The sequence below is a fragment of the Anthonomus grandis genome, chromosome 6, assembly GCF_022605725.1.
Source record: "Anthonomus grandis grandis chromosome 6, icAntGran1.3, whole genome shotgun sequence".
Taxonomy (NCBI): domain Eukaryota; kingdom Metazoa; phylum Arthropoda; class Insecta; order Coleoptera; family Curculionidae; genus Anthonomus; species Anthonomus grandis.
The window spans coordinates 12,038,552-12,056,121 of NC_065551.1; the positions used below are offsets into that span (position 1 = coordinate 12,038,552).

A 17,570-nucleotide genomic window follows, 5' to 3' on the forward strand; every position below is an offset into this window, starting at 1 on the left:
CCCGAAATACGTAGAAAATACGCGACTCTCGACTCTATTTCCATCCTTGTCTCATACTTGCTATCACTGCCTTTCCTTCCCAGCTAGAACGTTCTTCGTTGTATTGCTATTCAATAGAAATTGTCGCTATTGACCGCATAAATTGATGCTATTGCAGATTTCTCTTATTCTCTTTACTGGAAAAAGTACTGTCGTCCGTAACTAGATGTTGTTTTCTTCCAATTATATTCGGTTTTAATCCTAGATGGCTCTGATTGTCTCGTCGGGAGCGGAAACTACGAGATGCGACGGTTTCGCGGGAGATTTCAATTGTATTGAGTCGCTAACAGTATACTATATCGAATGTTGTAGAATATTTAATTATAGATAAAAAATTATTAAATCAAAATATCTGACTGAAAATATATTTTGTTTGTAACACTTCATTTTGCGCAGAGTAGGTATCACTTTTTAATTCACACATCTGCCAGGAAAATTGACGTTTATTTTGTCTTCTAGGGGGGGAGCCCTACCTTGGTATTGCCCTATCAGGTGATATGGTTTTAATGCTCATCACTATAAAACAAAGTACATTTATTAAAAATATATAAATTTAAAAAAAAACGTCTCCATGTACTAAAAGAAAGGTATAAAGAATGTCTAATATCTATAATATTTTTAACATAACTACAACGTTATAAAAATATAAATTTACTTTAAAATTTGCTCCTGATTATAAAAAGTTTTAGATTGAATTATATTTGTCAACATTAGCTAAATGATGTTACAAATATACTTTAATAATATAATATACCAAGTAAATATAATAGTTCTGAACCAATCAATCAATCACATGTTGTCAAAAAATTACAAAATTTTGTAGACAAAGCTAATAAAAAAAACATATAAGAACAAAACAAAATACACAAATTAAAAATAAATATAAAAACAAAATAAATACATGCAAAACCAACTACATATTTAACCAAGTTACATATATCTAATTGGTTTTGCTAATAAAAATAGCTATAAAAAACTGTAACTGAATAATAATATTAACTCGTACCTACCTTAAAAATAAATTTTTAACGGATTCAAACAGCAGCAAGCAGTTTTTTGTAAAATACCCTGCATACTCTTATATGTCATTTAAAACAGGACAAATATTTGTATTTAAAAAAATGGTTGGTGACTCATTTGAAATCATTTTAAAATATACAGATTGCCACTCTAGGCCGAAGACTTTTAAAAAAACATTGATATAAAATCTTTTTTAATGACACCTGTCATGGTTAATATACAAAACTGATCTTTGTTATAATATAGTATATGTAAGAGAAAAAAGGTCGATGAAATGATATCACACGACACTACTCCTTGTTGTAATATAATTTTTCTAATATTTAGGGGTTGGATATTTCGTTTAATTAAAGCCACAAAGGTAAAAAACGGCGTGCAAAAAAAATCTTCCTCAAAATAAAAAATTACACTTTCAAGCTTTTTTCAGATATTTTTTTAGGGACTGCAGTATTTATTTATTGTAACCCTGATGTATGAATAGGTAAATATAAAACAAAACCTACAATAAAGCTATAATTATATTGAAAAGTAAAAATTATTTAATACCTATTTATCTTGATTGCAATCGAGCACGTCTTCTGCTCTTTTGTCTTTGTGAGGCATACTTTATCTTGCCACTACTGACAATTTTCAAATATCTGTCCAAAATAATATTTAAATAATAAAATTTAAATAATAAGAATAAGAAATATATTACATTTAAATAATAAGTATCGTGGAAAATAAAGTAATAGGGCCATACTTTTTCGAAGAAAACTTAACAGGACAACGCTATTTGAATTTTCTTCAAGAAGATCTTATCCCTCCTTTGGCTGCCCCATACTCAGACGAACAAGACCAGACAGTGTTCCCAGGAAGATAAATAGAACGAAGAGGGCCAATAGCGTGGCCGGCCAGGTCACCAGACCTAAATCCTTGCGACTATTTTCTATGAGGGTACCTGAAAAGTAGTAAGTTTATATTGAGAAGCCAAACAACGTAGAAGATTTGAAAAGTAGAATTAGATATGAAATTAGACGTATATCACCCGAAATATTTGATAGTGTTTTACATGAGTTTGTAAACCGTCTTGCTTTCTGCCAAGAAGTAAATGATCCCCAGCTTGAACATTTGATACATTAATAAGAGTTTTCACAGTTTATAACATTTTATCCTCCATTTTATCTTAATTTGTAAATAGACGTATTTACTTGCTTTCTTGTTGGTTAAATGTAAATATTTCTGAAACTCTCTTTCTGAGAGTTGAGTTTTGAGATAAGGTGTGTTATACGAAACTTGCTTGGAATTTAGCCTATATTTCATAAATGCAATAAAAAATATTGCATTCCATTTAAAAAAAATGACCGATGACATCATATCTTTTTTTGTTCCACCCTGTATACAAAAATGTATGTGAAATAATGCCCAACTTAAAATAAAAATCGACGGATCCGAGCGTTTTCTCAAAAAATTATGTCTCTAATTTTTATCGAATTTATGCGGAACTTTAGGCGGTCACTGTATAAGGACTAACAACAATAACAATATATAAATATATATAGGAAAAACCACGGTAATAAAGCTGGCTCACTGGAGAAAAAACATTCATTAACCCACTAATTGCAAAAAAGAAGATAGCATGATGGTTCATTGTCTTTATTATTAATTTTATACTGAAAGATTAAATAAACGTTAAGAATTTAAAGCTTATTATTTTAATAAGCAATAAGAGATTTAATAATAATACTTAATTAATAATTTATTAGTTTAAACGCTCGAAAGCACATCTTAAAACCCAATGTTTCTATTTTCTTTTTATTCGGTCCGACTTACCGGAGATTTTCAAAATTTGATCCGGGTTATTTTTCGTAAACACTCTCGTGGTAGCCTTTGGTTTTATATTAAAATAATATGAAATGTATTATTTCTTAACTTACTTTGTCTTTTGCCTAATTTCTTAAAAATCCAAAAAGTGACTTTCGTTTATCAGTTTTATTGGAACCTTAAATACATTTATGCACAATCATTTTGATAAAATAGCTACATGCCTACGCACAAATGTGCGATTTGAAATTAGACGCAATACACACTCGCGAGGACTGGCTCCTGTACTCTGCGACAAGACGCCGGCGGCTTCTGGAGAGGCGTGACTAAAAGATGTTTTGAAATCGGCGATCTCGCTTTACTTTCGTATCTGTTAATATTTAATCTGTGGTAATACTAAAACATAATAAATTTGTCATTAAACATTATCTTTACTTTTCGAAACTATGAGCCAAAACTTCACTTTTCTCTATTAAATTTATTTACAGAAAAAAATACAGCTCCGATTCGGGTTCGTGCGAGGCTCGCCATCAAAAAGGCCACCACAGCGACAGTTCCAGCTGCCCGGAGATCAAACAGTTGCAAAATGCCCAGAGCTCTCTCAATTCGACTGTAAGCGTCGGATTTGAAAAAAATCGCGGTTCACGACAGTCCAAAACTTCCATGGATGTAGCCGTCCAGGCGAACGCGCATGATCTCGATCTAGAGATGAACAATAAAGCCAATGAGGAGGAGAAAATCTCTAAGAGTAAACAAGCGAAGACGAGGGAGAACAAGAAGTACCGCAGAGCAAGCAAATATGGCAGCGATGTGGATTCGAGTAAAAATTTAGAGAAAATATCCAGGTCGAAGGAGAAATATAAGTATGATGGGACTGGTGAGGAGAAATATAGACTGTTAAGAGATAATAGAAAGTGTTCAGAAAACAGCGAAGAGGAAACGCTTATTGTAGAAAAGAATAAGGTTGTTATGAAGAAACATAGAGAGGCTGGAGTCAAGTACTGATGTGCAATTTTTACAGGTAATTTTTAAGGTACTTAATTCATTTGCCAGTAAGTACCCTTGATAAATGGCAATCAATATGTGGAAAAGTAAAAACAATTTAAAAGTGATAAACATATTTTTTAAGGGATTGTAATATTTGGATGAGGTATAAAAGTTATAGAACATGACGAAAAAAAATAGCAATATATCAAAAAATTCTATCTCACACAGAGAAGTAGACTATGTAGTAGATAAAGTACAATAGAGTTTGTAAACTTTAAGCTCAGTTACCATCAGGGCGCAAAAAATACAAGCCAAGTTTGTAACTTAAGCCAAAATCAAAATACTTCTTGTTAACAACAATTAATTTTTCTTCTTTGCAAAAAAACACCACTTCTTTGTAAAAAGAACCATATCCTGATATGGTCTTTGCAAATTAAAATAAAGATAAATCATTTCCGTTTAATCAGGGAGCAAAATCTGATACAATAAGAACTAACCCCATAAAAAATATGTCAATAAAAATATATGAAATCTATAATCAGTAATTTACACAATAATGCATATAAAAACTAATCATCAATATTAATAACAATGTTGATAAACTAATAAATGCAAGTAATTATGGATGTCTCTTTACTGATATTCTGGTAAAAATATTATTTAATTATTTAAATTAATGCTAAAAAATCTTCTCACCTTAGTGCGAACACGAGTTGAATGCTTTTGGGGGAAGGCCATTTTAGAGTGTGGTGTTCGTTTTTACCTATCAGGCTGCTTATGTAACATGGTTATAGAAATTCTATAATAATATAATAATATAAAATAATACAAAACTCCGAGTCCAAGAAATCATTTGTACCCATATTAATTACAGAGAACTTTCGAGAGCTAATTCTTACAAGTTGCCCTTGGAGTGGTTATCTATCAAAAGCAGCTTCCTTTTTTTGCCTCTCAATTAATACAATGTCAGTATCTGCTTTAAGATGTATGTGCCCTCTTAGTAGGTGTTTATGGTTGATGATTTTAAGCTTTGGGCAAATAGAAACAATGTAAAGATAACACATCACAGTCATTAAATTCCTATTCTGGGAAGGACAGTTGTCTGATCATATTGCCAACTCTTCAATTTGATTATCTAGAGGGGAAATTAATAGTCATTTTAAAATAAAATTAAAGACGAAATTTCGTTTCCACATCTAGCAGAAACAGTCTCATCCCACATCATACAAAGGGTGTTATTAATGGTTGAGCTATGAATTGTAAGGTTCAATGTTTAAGGGAGTAGAAGCTTTGTGCATTTTTGAGGAATGAAATTGGCAAACATTTTTCATGATCAATCGTAATAACTTTTTTGTTTTTCGTATTTTTAGCAGCTCTTTGTTACTAATAGGCATCACAGGTGTTTTAAATATTAGGCTAAACTGAGAATATATAATTCTATAAAGCCACAACTTTCCAATTTGGCCAAGCGGGAATTTTTCCGCTATACACTGGTCAGAGTAAAGTGGGTGTATTTTAATCACATTTAGGTCACATTCATGTTATTTTGTCGAATTTCATCCGGTACTTTATTCTGAGACCTATGACCTTTCCAACCTGCAATGGTTTTTCGAAGGGATAATCTGCAAAATTTTGAGATATGTCCAAAATTTCAGGGATTTTTTTTAAATTCTTCTAAATGGGGTTTCAAGTTAAAGAATAGAAGTATGTAGCAGCTCTTTTACCTTCTCTAGCTCCATTTCGGACCGCTGTCACTGACTGTACCTGGGTTTCTTCTATACAAGCTGCTATAAACGGTCTCTTTCTATCGTAAACAATATCGTTATTCCAAAATTACTTTTAAAATATTATACGCTCTTTCTCGAAAATAACTTCGAAAATAACCCAAACATTTAAGCTTACGGGTTTCTTTGCATTTTGCCTTTAGTTGTCTAGCACGAACTGATGTTTTTCTACTAGAGATATATACTTTTCCACAAGTTCCTGCTTGTTGTCTTACATTTGTTTTTATATTCTGAATCATTCTTTACTCTCTTTTTTCCCTTTTTAATGTTTATGCTGCTCCGATTTTCATTGAAAACATCATGAATATTTTCGTTCTGATTCTTAATATAATTATCTTCAGCATCTGACTCAGAAAGAGATCATTTTCTATGTCACTATGGTCAGTACAAAGTCCTACGTCGGCATAATTTTTGGTCTGCATTTCATTTACTGGTTGCAGGGATTCTGTAGTAAAAGCATGCTCAACGGGGATGTCTAATACTTCGTAGGGTTTTTGCAGAATATTCATTAAATGTCATGAATATTTGGCACTTGACCATCAGTAGCTTCTGCAAAAATAAACTTTATTAATGGGCAGACAGTAAAAAAGTTTTCTTAGTTACTTTCTTCACAAGAAGTAGAAGTCATCGTAGGTTTCGCACTCGATAATTGATCTGTAGTATCTCCCATCATAAAGGTCATCAACAATATCTATCGGCATATCAAGAATAGGAATTTCTTCTCAATTGCCTGTAAAAACAAAACATGGACTCTCTAATTGCAAAGATACTTTTTATTAACTTAATATTATCTATTATTTTGAACTTGGCTTATGAATGTATGTTAAGACCTTGCTAAAATGAATAATTTATACTTACTTAATGTAGTAGAGTAACCTAAATCGGTGACAGTACTGATATCCAGAAATTTTGTTGAAGTAATGCAGGTCACAACTGGAAAAATCAAATGTTTCTATATCTGAAAATTATTATGTAACAATAAAATTTATTTCAAATAGATATAGTGATTTGTTGGGTATTTTACTATAGTTGTTTTATAATTACCTTAATTCGATGGTGAAATTCATATTGTAGATTTCTTGCTTATTTGTATTTAATTACTATTTAAAACAAAATTATTTAAAGAATTAGGATTTTCCAAAATAGAATTTTGTTTATATATGCATATATAGGTATATATATATATATATGTGTAAAAGAAAAAAATCTATATTCCCTATTTGTTTCGTTAAAAAAAGGCAACTTTTCGCATTTATTATATAAATTACTATTTTAGTTACTTATTTATAATACAAGTGTTACATAAAGGAAAACTTACATTTTCATAAAAAACAGATGCCCTGGTTCCTATTGATCAATAAATATTGAAAGCAATAATAATTAGCATGCTTATGTCTACTTCTTGTAGGCAAGGAAATTCTTAGAAAGGTATTTGGACTTTTGTTTACACATTAGGTGTAAGTTTTGGGATAGGTTAATGAAATCTGAATAGGCTATAGAATAATATAATAAGAGGCTTTTGAATAATTATAACAAACTTTTCTGTAGTAACGTTTTGAGGTTATACTACAAATTACCTTTTTGCTCACTACTTAGTTTATTATTTACTTCATCTTCATTCTTATTTATTGTCCTATTTGACGCCAAATTGTCTATATGAATAATTCTTAACGATCTGTGAGACATTGTCAATCTATAATTTTAAATATTTTGCGTAATAATAATTTTAAAAGTTTTACGTAGCACCAAAGCCGCATCTAACCACAACGAACAATAAAAAAAACTGCAGATTATAGATGCTATGTATTGTTTTTTTTTGGGGAGTTTTTCATAAGGGCAGTAAATGCATATCTGGGCGATGCTCTATGGTACTTAACCAGAAGGGTTTAACGCCATTTAGACCAGATGACACTTGTAGAGTATTTATTTCTTAATTTGTAATGTAAATAACAAAAGGCTATTTTATCTTTTAGGAAAGTATTTTTAATATTATTGGATTATTTAAAGAGTTCCTTTAGCGTAATATGTAAGTATGCTACTTAATATCTAAATAAGTTTTTGAAATGTAAGCTTAAAATACTTTCCAGTGTTTATTTTATGAACCTCATAATACTCCATAGCTTTAGAATGACATATAATCTAAATTAATAGCATATATTTATTGTAATACCTATTTTTATATTTTTACACCAATTTTATATAGTTACAGGTTGTACAGGTTGTATATATAATTTTGTAAATCGACAGTTTTGATAAAAAATAAAATTTACTGTTGTGTAAAATTGATTTAGTAGTTTTCTTTACGCAAGTGTATTTTAATTTATGGTTAATCGAGAAAAGTATTAAGTTTGAAATTAGTTGTGTAGTTTGAATAATTCAAAACACTTAGCAAAAACCTTTACCACCATTAACGTAGCCAGCATCCTTTTACGATTAATATTGATAAAATTTATTTGCCTATTGGTGGATATACAGCGCATCCGTAAACTAGCGGATAAATTCAATAAAAATGAAATGAACCGTTTCTAGAAAAAAATGCCCGAACCCATCGATTTTATTATTGGGTTTAGTGTTTTTTTTTTAATGTGGAAATTAAGTATACAGGGTGACTCAAAAAAAAGATATGACGTCATCAATAAGTTTTTTAAATGGAAACCACAATTTTTTAATGCAGAATCGGAGAGAACGCATTTTTTTACAAAGGATATGGTACGAATGAATAGTGTTTACATCTAAGTACCTATCTAAATTAAATGTTGGTATTTTGGTTTTTTAGTTGTTGTTGTCAGTATCAAAAAGTGAATGAATTTTGGTGCAAGTATTTAAAGTATTTTTACATTTGCAAGTGGTGTTTATTCTTTTTCAGAGGCGAAAGCAGTGTCCTGCGTTTTATTAGTAACTACACTTTATTACCTACTGTTATTGTATGAAATATGAGAAAATTAACCGAACCGAGATATGTCGCGTATTTAAAAGGAGGTGGTTCAGTTGTTAAATGCAACTTATCCTAATCGGTCGCCTGACAGCCTAAGCATGGTAAGCAGAGTTGGAGCAAAGTTTCGTGAATTCGGGTATGTTCGGGATACTCAATAAGCTGGTCGGGGTTCAATAACTGAAGAAGATGAGCTTAACGGTCCAAGATAATCCCAAAGCCACAAGCACGGCTTCTAATGTTAATTTATCGTGATCTACTTACGAAAAAAGCAAAGTTCCACCTTTATAAAATATTCATACTTCAAGAGCTATCGGAAAATGATTTTGATCGCCGAAATGAATTTTGTGAGCAAATGCAGCAATTATATAATAATAATAATAATTTTGTAAAACGGGTAATATTTTCTGACGAAGCAACGTTTACTCTAAACGGCCATGTGAACAGACAGAATTGTCGATACTGGGCCATCGAAAACCCTCATTGATTCACAGAACGTCATAGACAACAGCCTCAAAAAATCAATGTGTAGTGCGTTATGGTGGAAGGAAGAGTTTTAGTAGCTTACTTTTTTGATGACACTCTCACTGGTAATGATCTTATCCTCGCCCTGATAACTTTGTATCCGGATTTGGAAGAACTCGACATGCACCAACGTGATCGTTTTGTTCAGCAAGATGGAGCCCCAGCACACTATGCTTATCCGTTCGCAATTATCTAGATGAAGTTTTTCCAAATCAATGGATAGGCAGACGAGGGTTCAATGAAACTCCCCTCGATTACTTTTTATGGGTATACTTAAAGAGTAAAGTGTATGTCACTAAACCAGCGAGTTTAAAAGATTTAAAAGAACAAATACGCCAGGAAATTAGAAATATTACTCCAGATGTCATTGACAACGTTCAAAAAGAATTTTTAAATCGCCTTGGTTATTTTCAGATTGTTAGCGGTGCTCAATTCGTCTTTTCTCAACATTTAAATTAGATAGGTATTTCATTACATTTTATCATAATTTTTCGTTCAAACTTGCTTATGTAACCACTATTCATTTGTACCATATCCTTTGTAAAAAAATACGTTCTTTCTGATTCTGCATTAAAAACTGGTGGTTGCCATTTAAAAAACATATTGATGTCACAGCATAAAGAAACCAGCAGTCGCACTTCAATAAAAATACATTGGCTTGAATAAGCGAGTTCGGTGCATGTGTACTAACGCAGGCGCGGCATATTTGCTGATAGTAGGGATGCCGCTGACACTCGCTACAGTCCACGCGGCTTTTGCCTTGGCTAGAGCCGGACTTAAACATTTTTTTAGATATTATTATCTTGTAAAATAAAAATACCTACATAGTACAAATATTGATTTTTTAATATTAATAAAGTTCATACATTAACAAAATATTTAAACAAAAATAAACATCGCATTTCTACATCTAACAACGACGATATAGAAGAATACGTGCAGAAAGTTAATTAGGTATGTAAAATATACCACGATATAAAATATACCACGATACACTCACGACGGTATGTTCCTCGTTTTACACACATACAACACCAATTGGTTCATTTCGCGCAATGACGTAGTCTGGCAGGCAGCGTCTAATTACCGTCCAATTCCTATCACTTTCTCGGTTTATTTTATGGCGTTGTTTGTATAGCTTTTCTGAAATTTTTGGAAGCTGGCGAGTTTTATTTATTTACGTGTTACGTAGTTATTGTGTATTATTATTTATTTATATTAGAAGTGAATTTAAAATTAGATAAGCATTATTTTATTAAGTTGTTTTTTGTTTTATCAAAATGTCTAGTTGTGCCGTGGCTACATGTAAAAACTACAGTCGAGTTACAAAAGGAACCAATATAAAATATTTTAGATTTCCTAATTTTTTGCAATAAAAACTTTGTCTCATGTAGCCGTGGTCAATACCAACTTTCTTATTTTAAATAGAGTACCCTGTATGTGATAACATTTTTGGATTCTACACAATATTATAAACATTTTGGTGCATCACATGCCCTAGTTGTATTCAACTGTTTTTAAATACAGGGTGTTGAAAAAAATACTTTTTGACTTTAAGAAGCTCTAAAACCAATACCCTTAAAAATAGAGAAAAACGGATTTCTCTTTCCCATCTTAACTTTTTGATATCTATCTTTTGAGATATATGTCAAATATGAAACTTGTCAGCAAAATCTGTCAAAAATATTGAGAGGTGTCATATTTAGCATGTATCTCAAGAGATAGGTATTAAAATGTTAAGATAGGAAAGTAAAAGCTTTTTTCTCTATCTTTAATGGTATTGGTAGTAGAGTCTCTTAAAATTATAAAAAGTGTTTCTTTCCACACCCTGTATTTAAAAACAGTTAAATAAAACTAGGGCATGTGATACACCAAAATGTTTATAATTTTGTGTAGAATCCAAACATTTTATTACATATAGGGTGTTCTGTTTAAAATAAGAAAGTTGGTATTGACCACGGCTACATGAGACACCCTGTATACAAAGTTTTTATTGCAAATAATGCTCAACCAAAAACAAAAATCGACGTGTCCGAGCGTTTTTTTTTTCGTACACAATCCTGAATTTTAAATGAATTTAGACATAACTTTTTGGACGCACTGTTTACTCTTAAATTAATATTTAATTTAACATTTTAGCACGAATATGTTCAGTCCATTTTAAAGAAGACTGCTTTGAAATACCTCTGAGAGAAAAGCTATTAAATTACACACCCAAAAATGCACACCATTTAAAGTACAATTCCGTGCCAACATTAAATAAAGGCAACTAAAATAAAGGCAAAAATTTTGACCTGATTTCCCTGTTATTAATTCAACTAAAACAATAAACTAAATATATCTGTGGTATATACTTATTTCTCATTAATATAAAAGCACAAGGCGTTTGAACTTGTATAATTGGCAAACAATAAATAATGTGTACCTACTAATTAATAATATTATGTATTAATTAATTTAATAACTATTAAATACTAATTATTATGTACCAAAAATATCTAGTATCCTTCAAAAAATTGCAGAAATATCAAATATACCATCTAATTATGCATCGCGCCTGAGAACCTTGTCTGCCGCATTACGTCACGCGACGGCCGGGCGGATGCGCAAGAACATACCGTTGTGAGTGTATCGTGGTATGTACCATAAATTTAAGAGACCATTCTTTGAGTAATTTTAATCAAAATCACAAAACAAACACACAAAAGTTTTTATAGAAAACGCTACGCTTTGTAAAAACGCTATCAAAATAGTCACTAAGTACGGCGCTGAACTAGGCGATACACCTATGAACACAGTTCGATAAACAGTGAGCTCGGCATCCGGAGAACATGGCTGCGGCATGGCTAAGGATGCTATTAGTTCGCTTACATTTTCGAGCGGAGTGCGACTGCTGGTTTCTTTATGCTGTGTTGATGTCATATCTTTTTTTTTGAGTCACCCTGTATATCTCATTTCCACGTAGAAAAACACTAAACCAAATATTAAAATCGACGGGTTCGGGAATTTTTTCCAGAAACCATCCATTTAATTTTTATTGAATTTATCCGCTACTTTACGGATGCACTGTATGTAAATATCACACACCGAAAACTTAAAAACTACAATATGGAATGAAAAAACGGGATATGAATAATCCTAAAAAATAAATACATATTTTGAACCTATCTTGAGACAAATTAAAAATGCAATGCACTTATTATTACATTGCATTTTACAAATAAATTAAGATCCTTTATAAAAAATAATATATTTTTTTTCAATATAAATATACAGTACTTTCATTTCAAAACGAATCACTAATAAATTCTTTAAAAAAAAATATTTAAAAAAAAACACGTCAATCTAGATGTACAGGTCACGAACTTATAAATATACCTGGACTGCTAATGCATATGGCCCACGAACTTAAAAATATACCTGGACTGCCAATTCAATGAAAGGTAAATGACCACTACTAGGGGGCCGCCATTTTGCGTGATTGTGTCCTTTCGATGTTGGTCACTCTGACAAATTTTAATTGTGCCAACTGTAGGGAAACAAAACAATTAAAGTTTTTGAGAGGTTATGTTTACAAAAATACAAAATAGAAAGTTACATATAGGTAAGAATTTAAGATAGTTGCGTTAGATCTGTGATTTTCCTGGTACTTCTTTAAGAATTTCGTTAAAATTTATGAAAGAAAGTAATCCTAACCTAAAATGAGAATAAATCCTAATACCATGAAAATCATGATATTCATTTAAATTTTTGCTTGTATTTACTTAACAAATTCAGTTAAAAATACTTATTTTCTTTCTATTTTTACTATTACTAAGTATACTTTCCTTAGTTTTCTAAGTTTTACTTTCCTTCCTTGTACAGTGTTTCCACATTAATAGGTACAACCATATATTATTATAAGAATCAAAATATAGATGATTTTATGAGGGTTTGTAATTATAAAGGGTTTATATAGAAAAAATATATTATTCTGTCAACAACTCAATAATATTATTCTATTATAAACAACACAGACGGACAATTCACAATAATTCGGTTTTGAGAAACTGAACCAAATACCTTTAAATAAAGATGGTGATACATTATTTACGTATTAAATAAGGAGAAAGATACATCGCCTGTTCCAGACGATATACCCAAGCGTCGTTTACAAATCGTCAAAAACTAGGCAATCCGCTATACTCACACGTCAAATATCAACTTCATTACCGTTATTTAATATATTTAGTGTTGCCAACCGTGTTTTTCATTTTTGGGTATCGTAATACCCAAAAATGACCACTGCATGGTGGCCGCCATTTTTATAGTGGTTGTGTCTTTTTAATGTTGGTCACTCTGAAAATTTTTAGTGTTGCCAACACAAAATATATTAAATAACGGTAATGAAGTTGACGATGCTGACGTTTGACGTGTGAGTATAGCGGATTGCCTAGTTTTCGGCGATTTGTAAACGACGCTTGGGTATATCGTCTGAAGCAGGAGATCTATTTTTCTCCTTATTTAATACGTAAATAATGTATCACCATCTTTATTTAAAGGTATTTGGTTCAGTTTCTCGAAACCGAATTATTTTGATTTGTCCGTCTGTGTTGTTTATAATCGAATAATATATTGAGTTGTTGACAGAATAATATATTTTTACTATATAAACCCTTTATAATTACAAACCCTCATAAAATCATCTATATTTTAATTTTTATAGATGGTTGTACACACCTATTAATGTGGAAACACTGTACATGGAAGAAAACTAAAACTCGTAATAGTAAAAATAGAAAAAAATATGTGTTTTTAACGGAATTTGTTAAGTAAATACAAGCAAAAATTTAAATGAATATCATGATTTTCATGGTATTAGGATTTATAAGATTCAAGATTATCAGAATAATAAAACAAATTTAATATTTTAAAGTGCATGCATCTATTCCAAGTTGATTGAAACTTTGTCTCATTTTAGGTCAGGATTACTTTCTTTTATAAATTTTAACGAAATGATTAAAGAAGTACTAGAAAAATCACAGATCTTACGCAACTATCTTAAATTCTTACCTATATGTAACTTTCTATTTTGTATTTTTGTAAACATAACCTCTAAAAAACTTTAATTGTTTTGTTTCCCTACAGTTGGCACAACTAAAATTTTTCAGAGTGACCAACATCGAAGGGATACAATCACACAAAATGGCGGCCGCCTAGTAGTGGTCATCACCATCATAAGGTTAGCATCTTCTCACAGCAGTAAGAAAGAAGTTTTCGACAAATACACATGCGCAATAGAGTAAAATGCGTTCGCACAGGAACTTCTGATCGGTTTCAAATGAAAAGTTTGATGTTCTTACACAAATTTCTGATCGTCATCTGATAGTCAGACTTGTTTTCGGATTTATTTCAAGCAAAGTGTCAGAGAATTCGTGTAGCCAGTCAACGCCGATCTTCGGAATATGAACATAACCTCTAAATTGTTGTTTGTATTTTGTCGTTTTGTATAGTCCTTGATATTCGTTTTGAAAATTGTATTTTATATTTTTGGATTAGTGTAAACATAAACATTAAGGAAACAAGTGCTTTTGAATCGTCGGAAGAATCTGATCAGAATTATGTTGATTCCGACACAAACTTTTAAAGAAGATTTAATTGAAGAACGGATAAAGCCCAAAAGTCAAAACTATTTTCATGAAACTGTCTCCCAATTTAATAGAATAGAATTTCTCGAGCATTTTAGAGTAAGTCTTGAAGTAGCAAATAATCACACAATCTTAAACTCTATTAATAATATACAGCTATTTCAAGGTTGTAGTATAATTTTTGTTTTGTTTATGTTTTATGTATTTTCCCATTTCCCACTGGGATAAAAAAGTGAGGTTATTTTTCTTCTCCACTCAACCCGTATTTGATGTTCGCACAAACGGTTTCAAATCGATCAGAAGTTGTAATACAATGGTAGAAGTTGTTTTACATATGCGCATCAAGAATAGTTTGGAAACAGTTTCAAACTTGTAAGAAATTTGCAGTGAGAACAAACCTATAGTGGTTTCCCCTTATTATATTGTTCTATGGTGGTCATTTACTTTTCATTGAATTGGCAGTCCAGGTATATTTATAAGTTCGTGACAGAGGTACGTTTAATTTTATATTTGACAAAGTTGCTGCTTGCTTGCTTGCTAGGTTATTGGCTCTGCTACTAGGCAATCTGCCAGTACGATTTGGAGATTCGGCAAAACCGTCGGGTAAGTACCCTGTTTTCCGAATCGATAACTTTCACAAAATTTAATACTTAAATGCACGTTATAGAAAACGGCTAGGGGTAGAAAAGGGTTCAGGAAAGGAATCTGAAGGATAGGAAAGGAAAATGAACGACCACGTGTCGACTGGGTGAAGGATGACTCGGAAGTATTTGACAAAGTTTTGTCTCCTCACCTTCAGTTAAGGCGTCGTAGTCCTGCTCATTTGCCGCTTTTCCGACATCTAATCCGCTCTCGTGATTGGTCACTTTTAGCATCTTAAAAAAGTACTTAATAAACTGTAAATAAAATACCATCGGTAAAACTGGCAACGACGTAAAAACGCCCGACCAAGATGCAAGCCAGCCTGAACAGCTGACGAGTGAAGCCAATAATAGCAAATCACAAAATGTAAATTATAACGGATCGCCAAACAAAATAGTGAATCTGAGCGGAATCGAATAAGAAACACTTTGACCAATTTTCAACTCATTCTGATGTGAGGTTTTTGTTTTAAGTACTTTTCTAAGATGCTAAAAGTGACCAATCACGAGAGCGGATTAGACATCGGAAAAGCGGCAAATGAGCAGGACTACGCCGCCCCTCACTTTGATACAAAACACAAATATAATTATAGAGAAGTGGTGGTTGCATACAAACTGATACAAATTCTTCTGACAAATCAGCTACCGTCCTCTCGCTTGGCAACGGAAACTCTTGGAACTAACCTGACGGTTTGACGTGCCCAATTGGATCAATCAAAATGGTAGAAAGGTGTAGCCAAATTAAGGCGGGAAATCATTTGTCAGATTAAATTTCATTTAACCATTAAAATGTCTGTTCAACAGTGTCAAAAAAATTTAATCGGTTGACGTACCAGCAATGATGTACAATTTTTACGTATAGTTATTATTCTTACATCAATACTTACTTTTGATGTGTTTTCTTGGATATTTATTCATATCCAAGTGGCCGATAATATGCACTGACGAAAAAATAAGAGTCTCAATGTGCAACATGGACATAAGCTATAAACTTGATACAATTTTGTTTAATTCCCATGTGTTTACTGAGTATACCCTCGGCCTCTTTTAGCCCTAAAATTTACAAATTTGCGTAACTGCTAGTTAACTTTTAGCATCCTAAAATAAATATAAGATTAAACTAGATAAATTAGACTAGATAAAACTAGTAAATAAAATTCAATTATATTAGCTTATTTTTGAATTGCTTAGCATTACATTTTTAATATAAAATAAAGGTGTTCTATGCATTATTGTAATTTCATGTTGAACTCAAAAGAAAATAAAGGTTTTATAATATTTATTCTTTTTGAAAATCCTAATTTTTTAGGCGTCAAGAAAAAAGACAAGAAATGCTAAAAATAAGAACTTTCTATATAAATTTTTTTTAATCTCAGAGTTTTAAAAAACCGGCTCTGTAACATTTCATTCACTATCACCTCCATCTACATTATTAAAAAGCGGATCCAAAATAATATCGAACGATTGTTCTTTTAAACTATATTCTTGTTTAATTTTTTGTATGTTCACAATGAGATTTCCATTTATAGGGTGTTCTTTAAGAAAAGAATACAACTTGATTAAAATTAAACTTTATGTTTTTATATGCGACACATTCCTTTAATTAGTGATGTAAACTAACATGCCTCTACGATCGAAGATCTCTAAATGAGCTATGGTCTTCGTCAAATGGTTTTGCCACTGCACATCCATCGGCTATTTTCCTATTCAAAACAATAGCTTATATCTGCTAAGTCTGCCGAATAGTGTTTTAGAAAAGAAAATAGAAAACGGCATCCAAAACTAAACACCAATCCGGTGATTAAACGGCCCTTGGGATCTGGCTTAAAAGCCTTTTTCGGTAAATAAATAGCTCTCGAGTCAATTAGCAGATACGGTACAAAAAAAAAGCCAAACCACCTCTTTTAAATAGTTAATTTTTTTAAACTAGTATATTCAATTTAGGTTAAGACAAGTCCTTATCATTCTACTACAAAATAGGTTACTCATTTACAATAAATATTGTACTCATGTATACTCATTTACAATAAATATTGTAAATGATTTGCTGCGAGTCGTTTACTATAGTTATTATATTTTTGAGCTATATAGTGCATTCACGACGAACAGAAGTTTCATTTAAAATTCAGGCGTTTTCTTTTTATTTTATTTTTCGGACGCGTCGATTAGCATTGTCACTTGAGTTATACCCTCTGTATATAATAAATACTTT

At 31.4% G+C, this 17,570-nt stretch overlaps 1 protein-coding gene and 1 long non-coding RNA gene across 4 annotated transcripts in view; one reads left to right on the forward strand and one right to left on the reverse strand.

Moving 5' to 3' along the window:
- The window catches only part of LOC126737092 (protein smoothened), a 51,051-nt gene extending 43,132 nt beyond the window's left edge, over window positions 1-7,919 (forward strand). For both annotated transcript variants that reach the window (XM_050441805.1, XM_050441806.1), the window contains one exon: window positions 3,351-7,919. In XM_050441805.1, the coding sequence (XP_050297762.1) occupies window positions 3,351-3,867 (517 nt within the window). In that variant the 3' untranslated portion in view covers window positions 3,868-7,919. The remainder of the gene's footprint in view (window positions 1-3,350) is intronic.
- Window positions 1,733-16,528, reverse strand: LOC126737095 (uncharacterized). 2 transcript variants are annotated; one of them, XR_007660877.1, is made up of 4 exons: window positions 16,246-16,528; window positions 6,492-6,591; window positions 2,976-6,363; window positions 1,733-1,999 (listed from the first exon to the last, which is right to left on the reverse strand). It is a non-coding gene; the product is annotated as an uncharacterized LOC126737095 (long non-coding RNA). The 2 variants fall into 2 exon arrangements; XR_007660878.1 differs by lacking the exon at window positions 16,246-16,528 and having other exon boundaries at window positions 2,976-3,564; window positions 4,546-6,363.
- Between the last annotated feature and the right edge of the window lie 1,042 nt (window positions 16,529-17,570).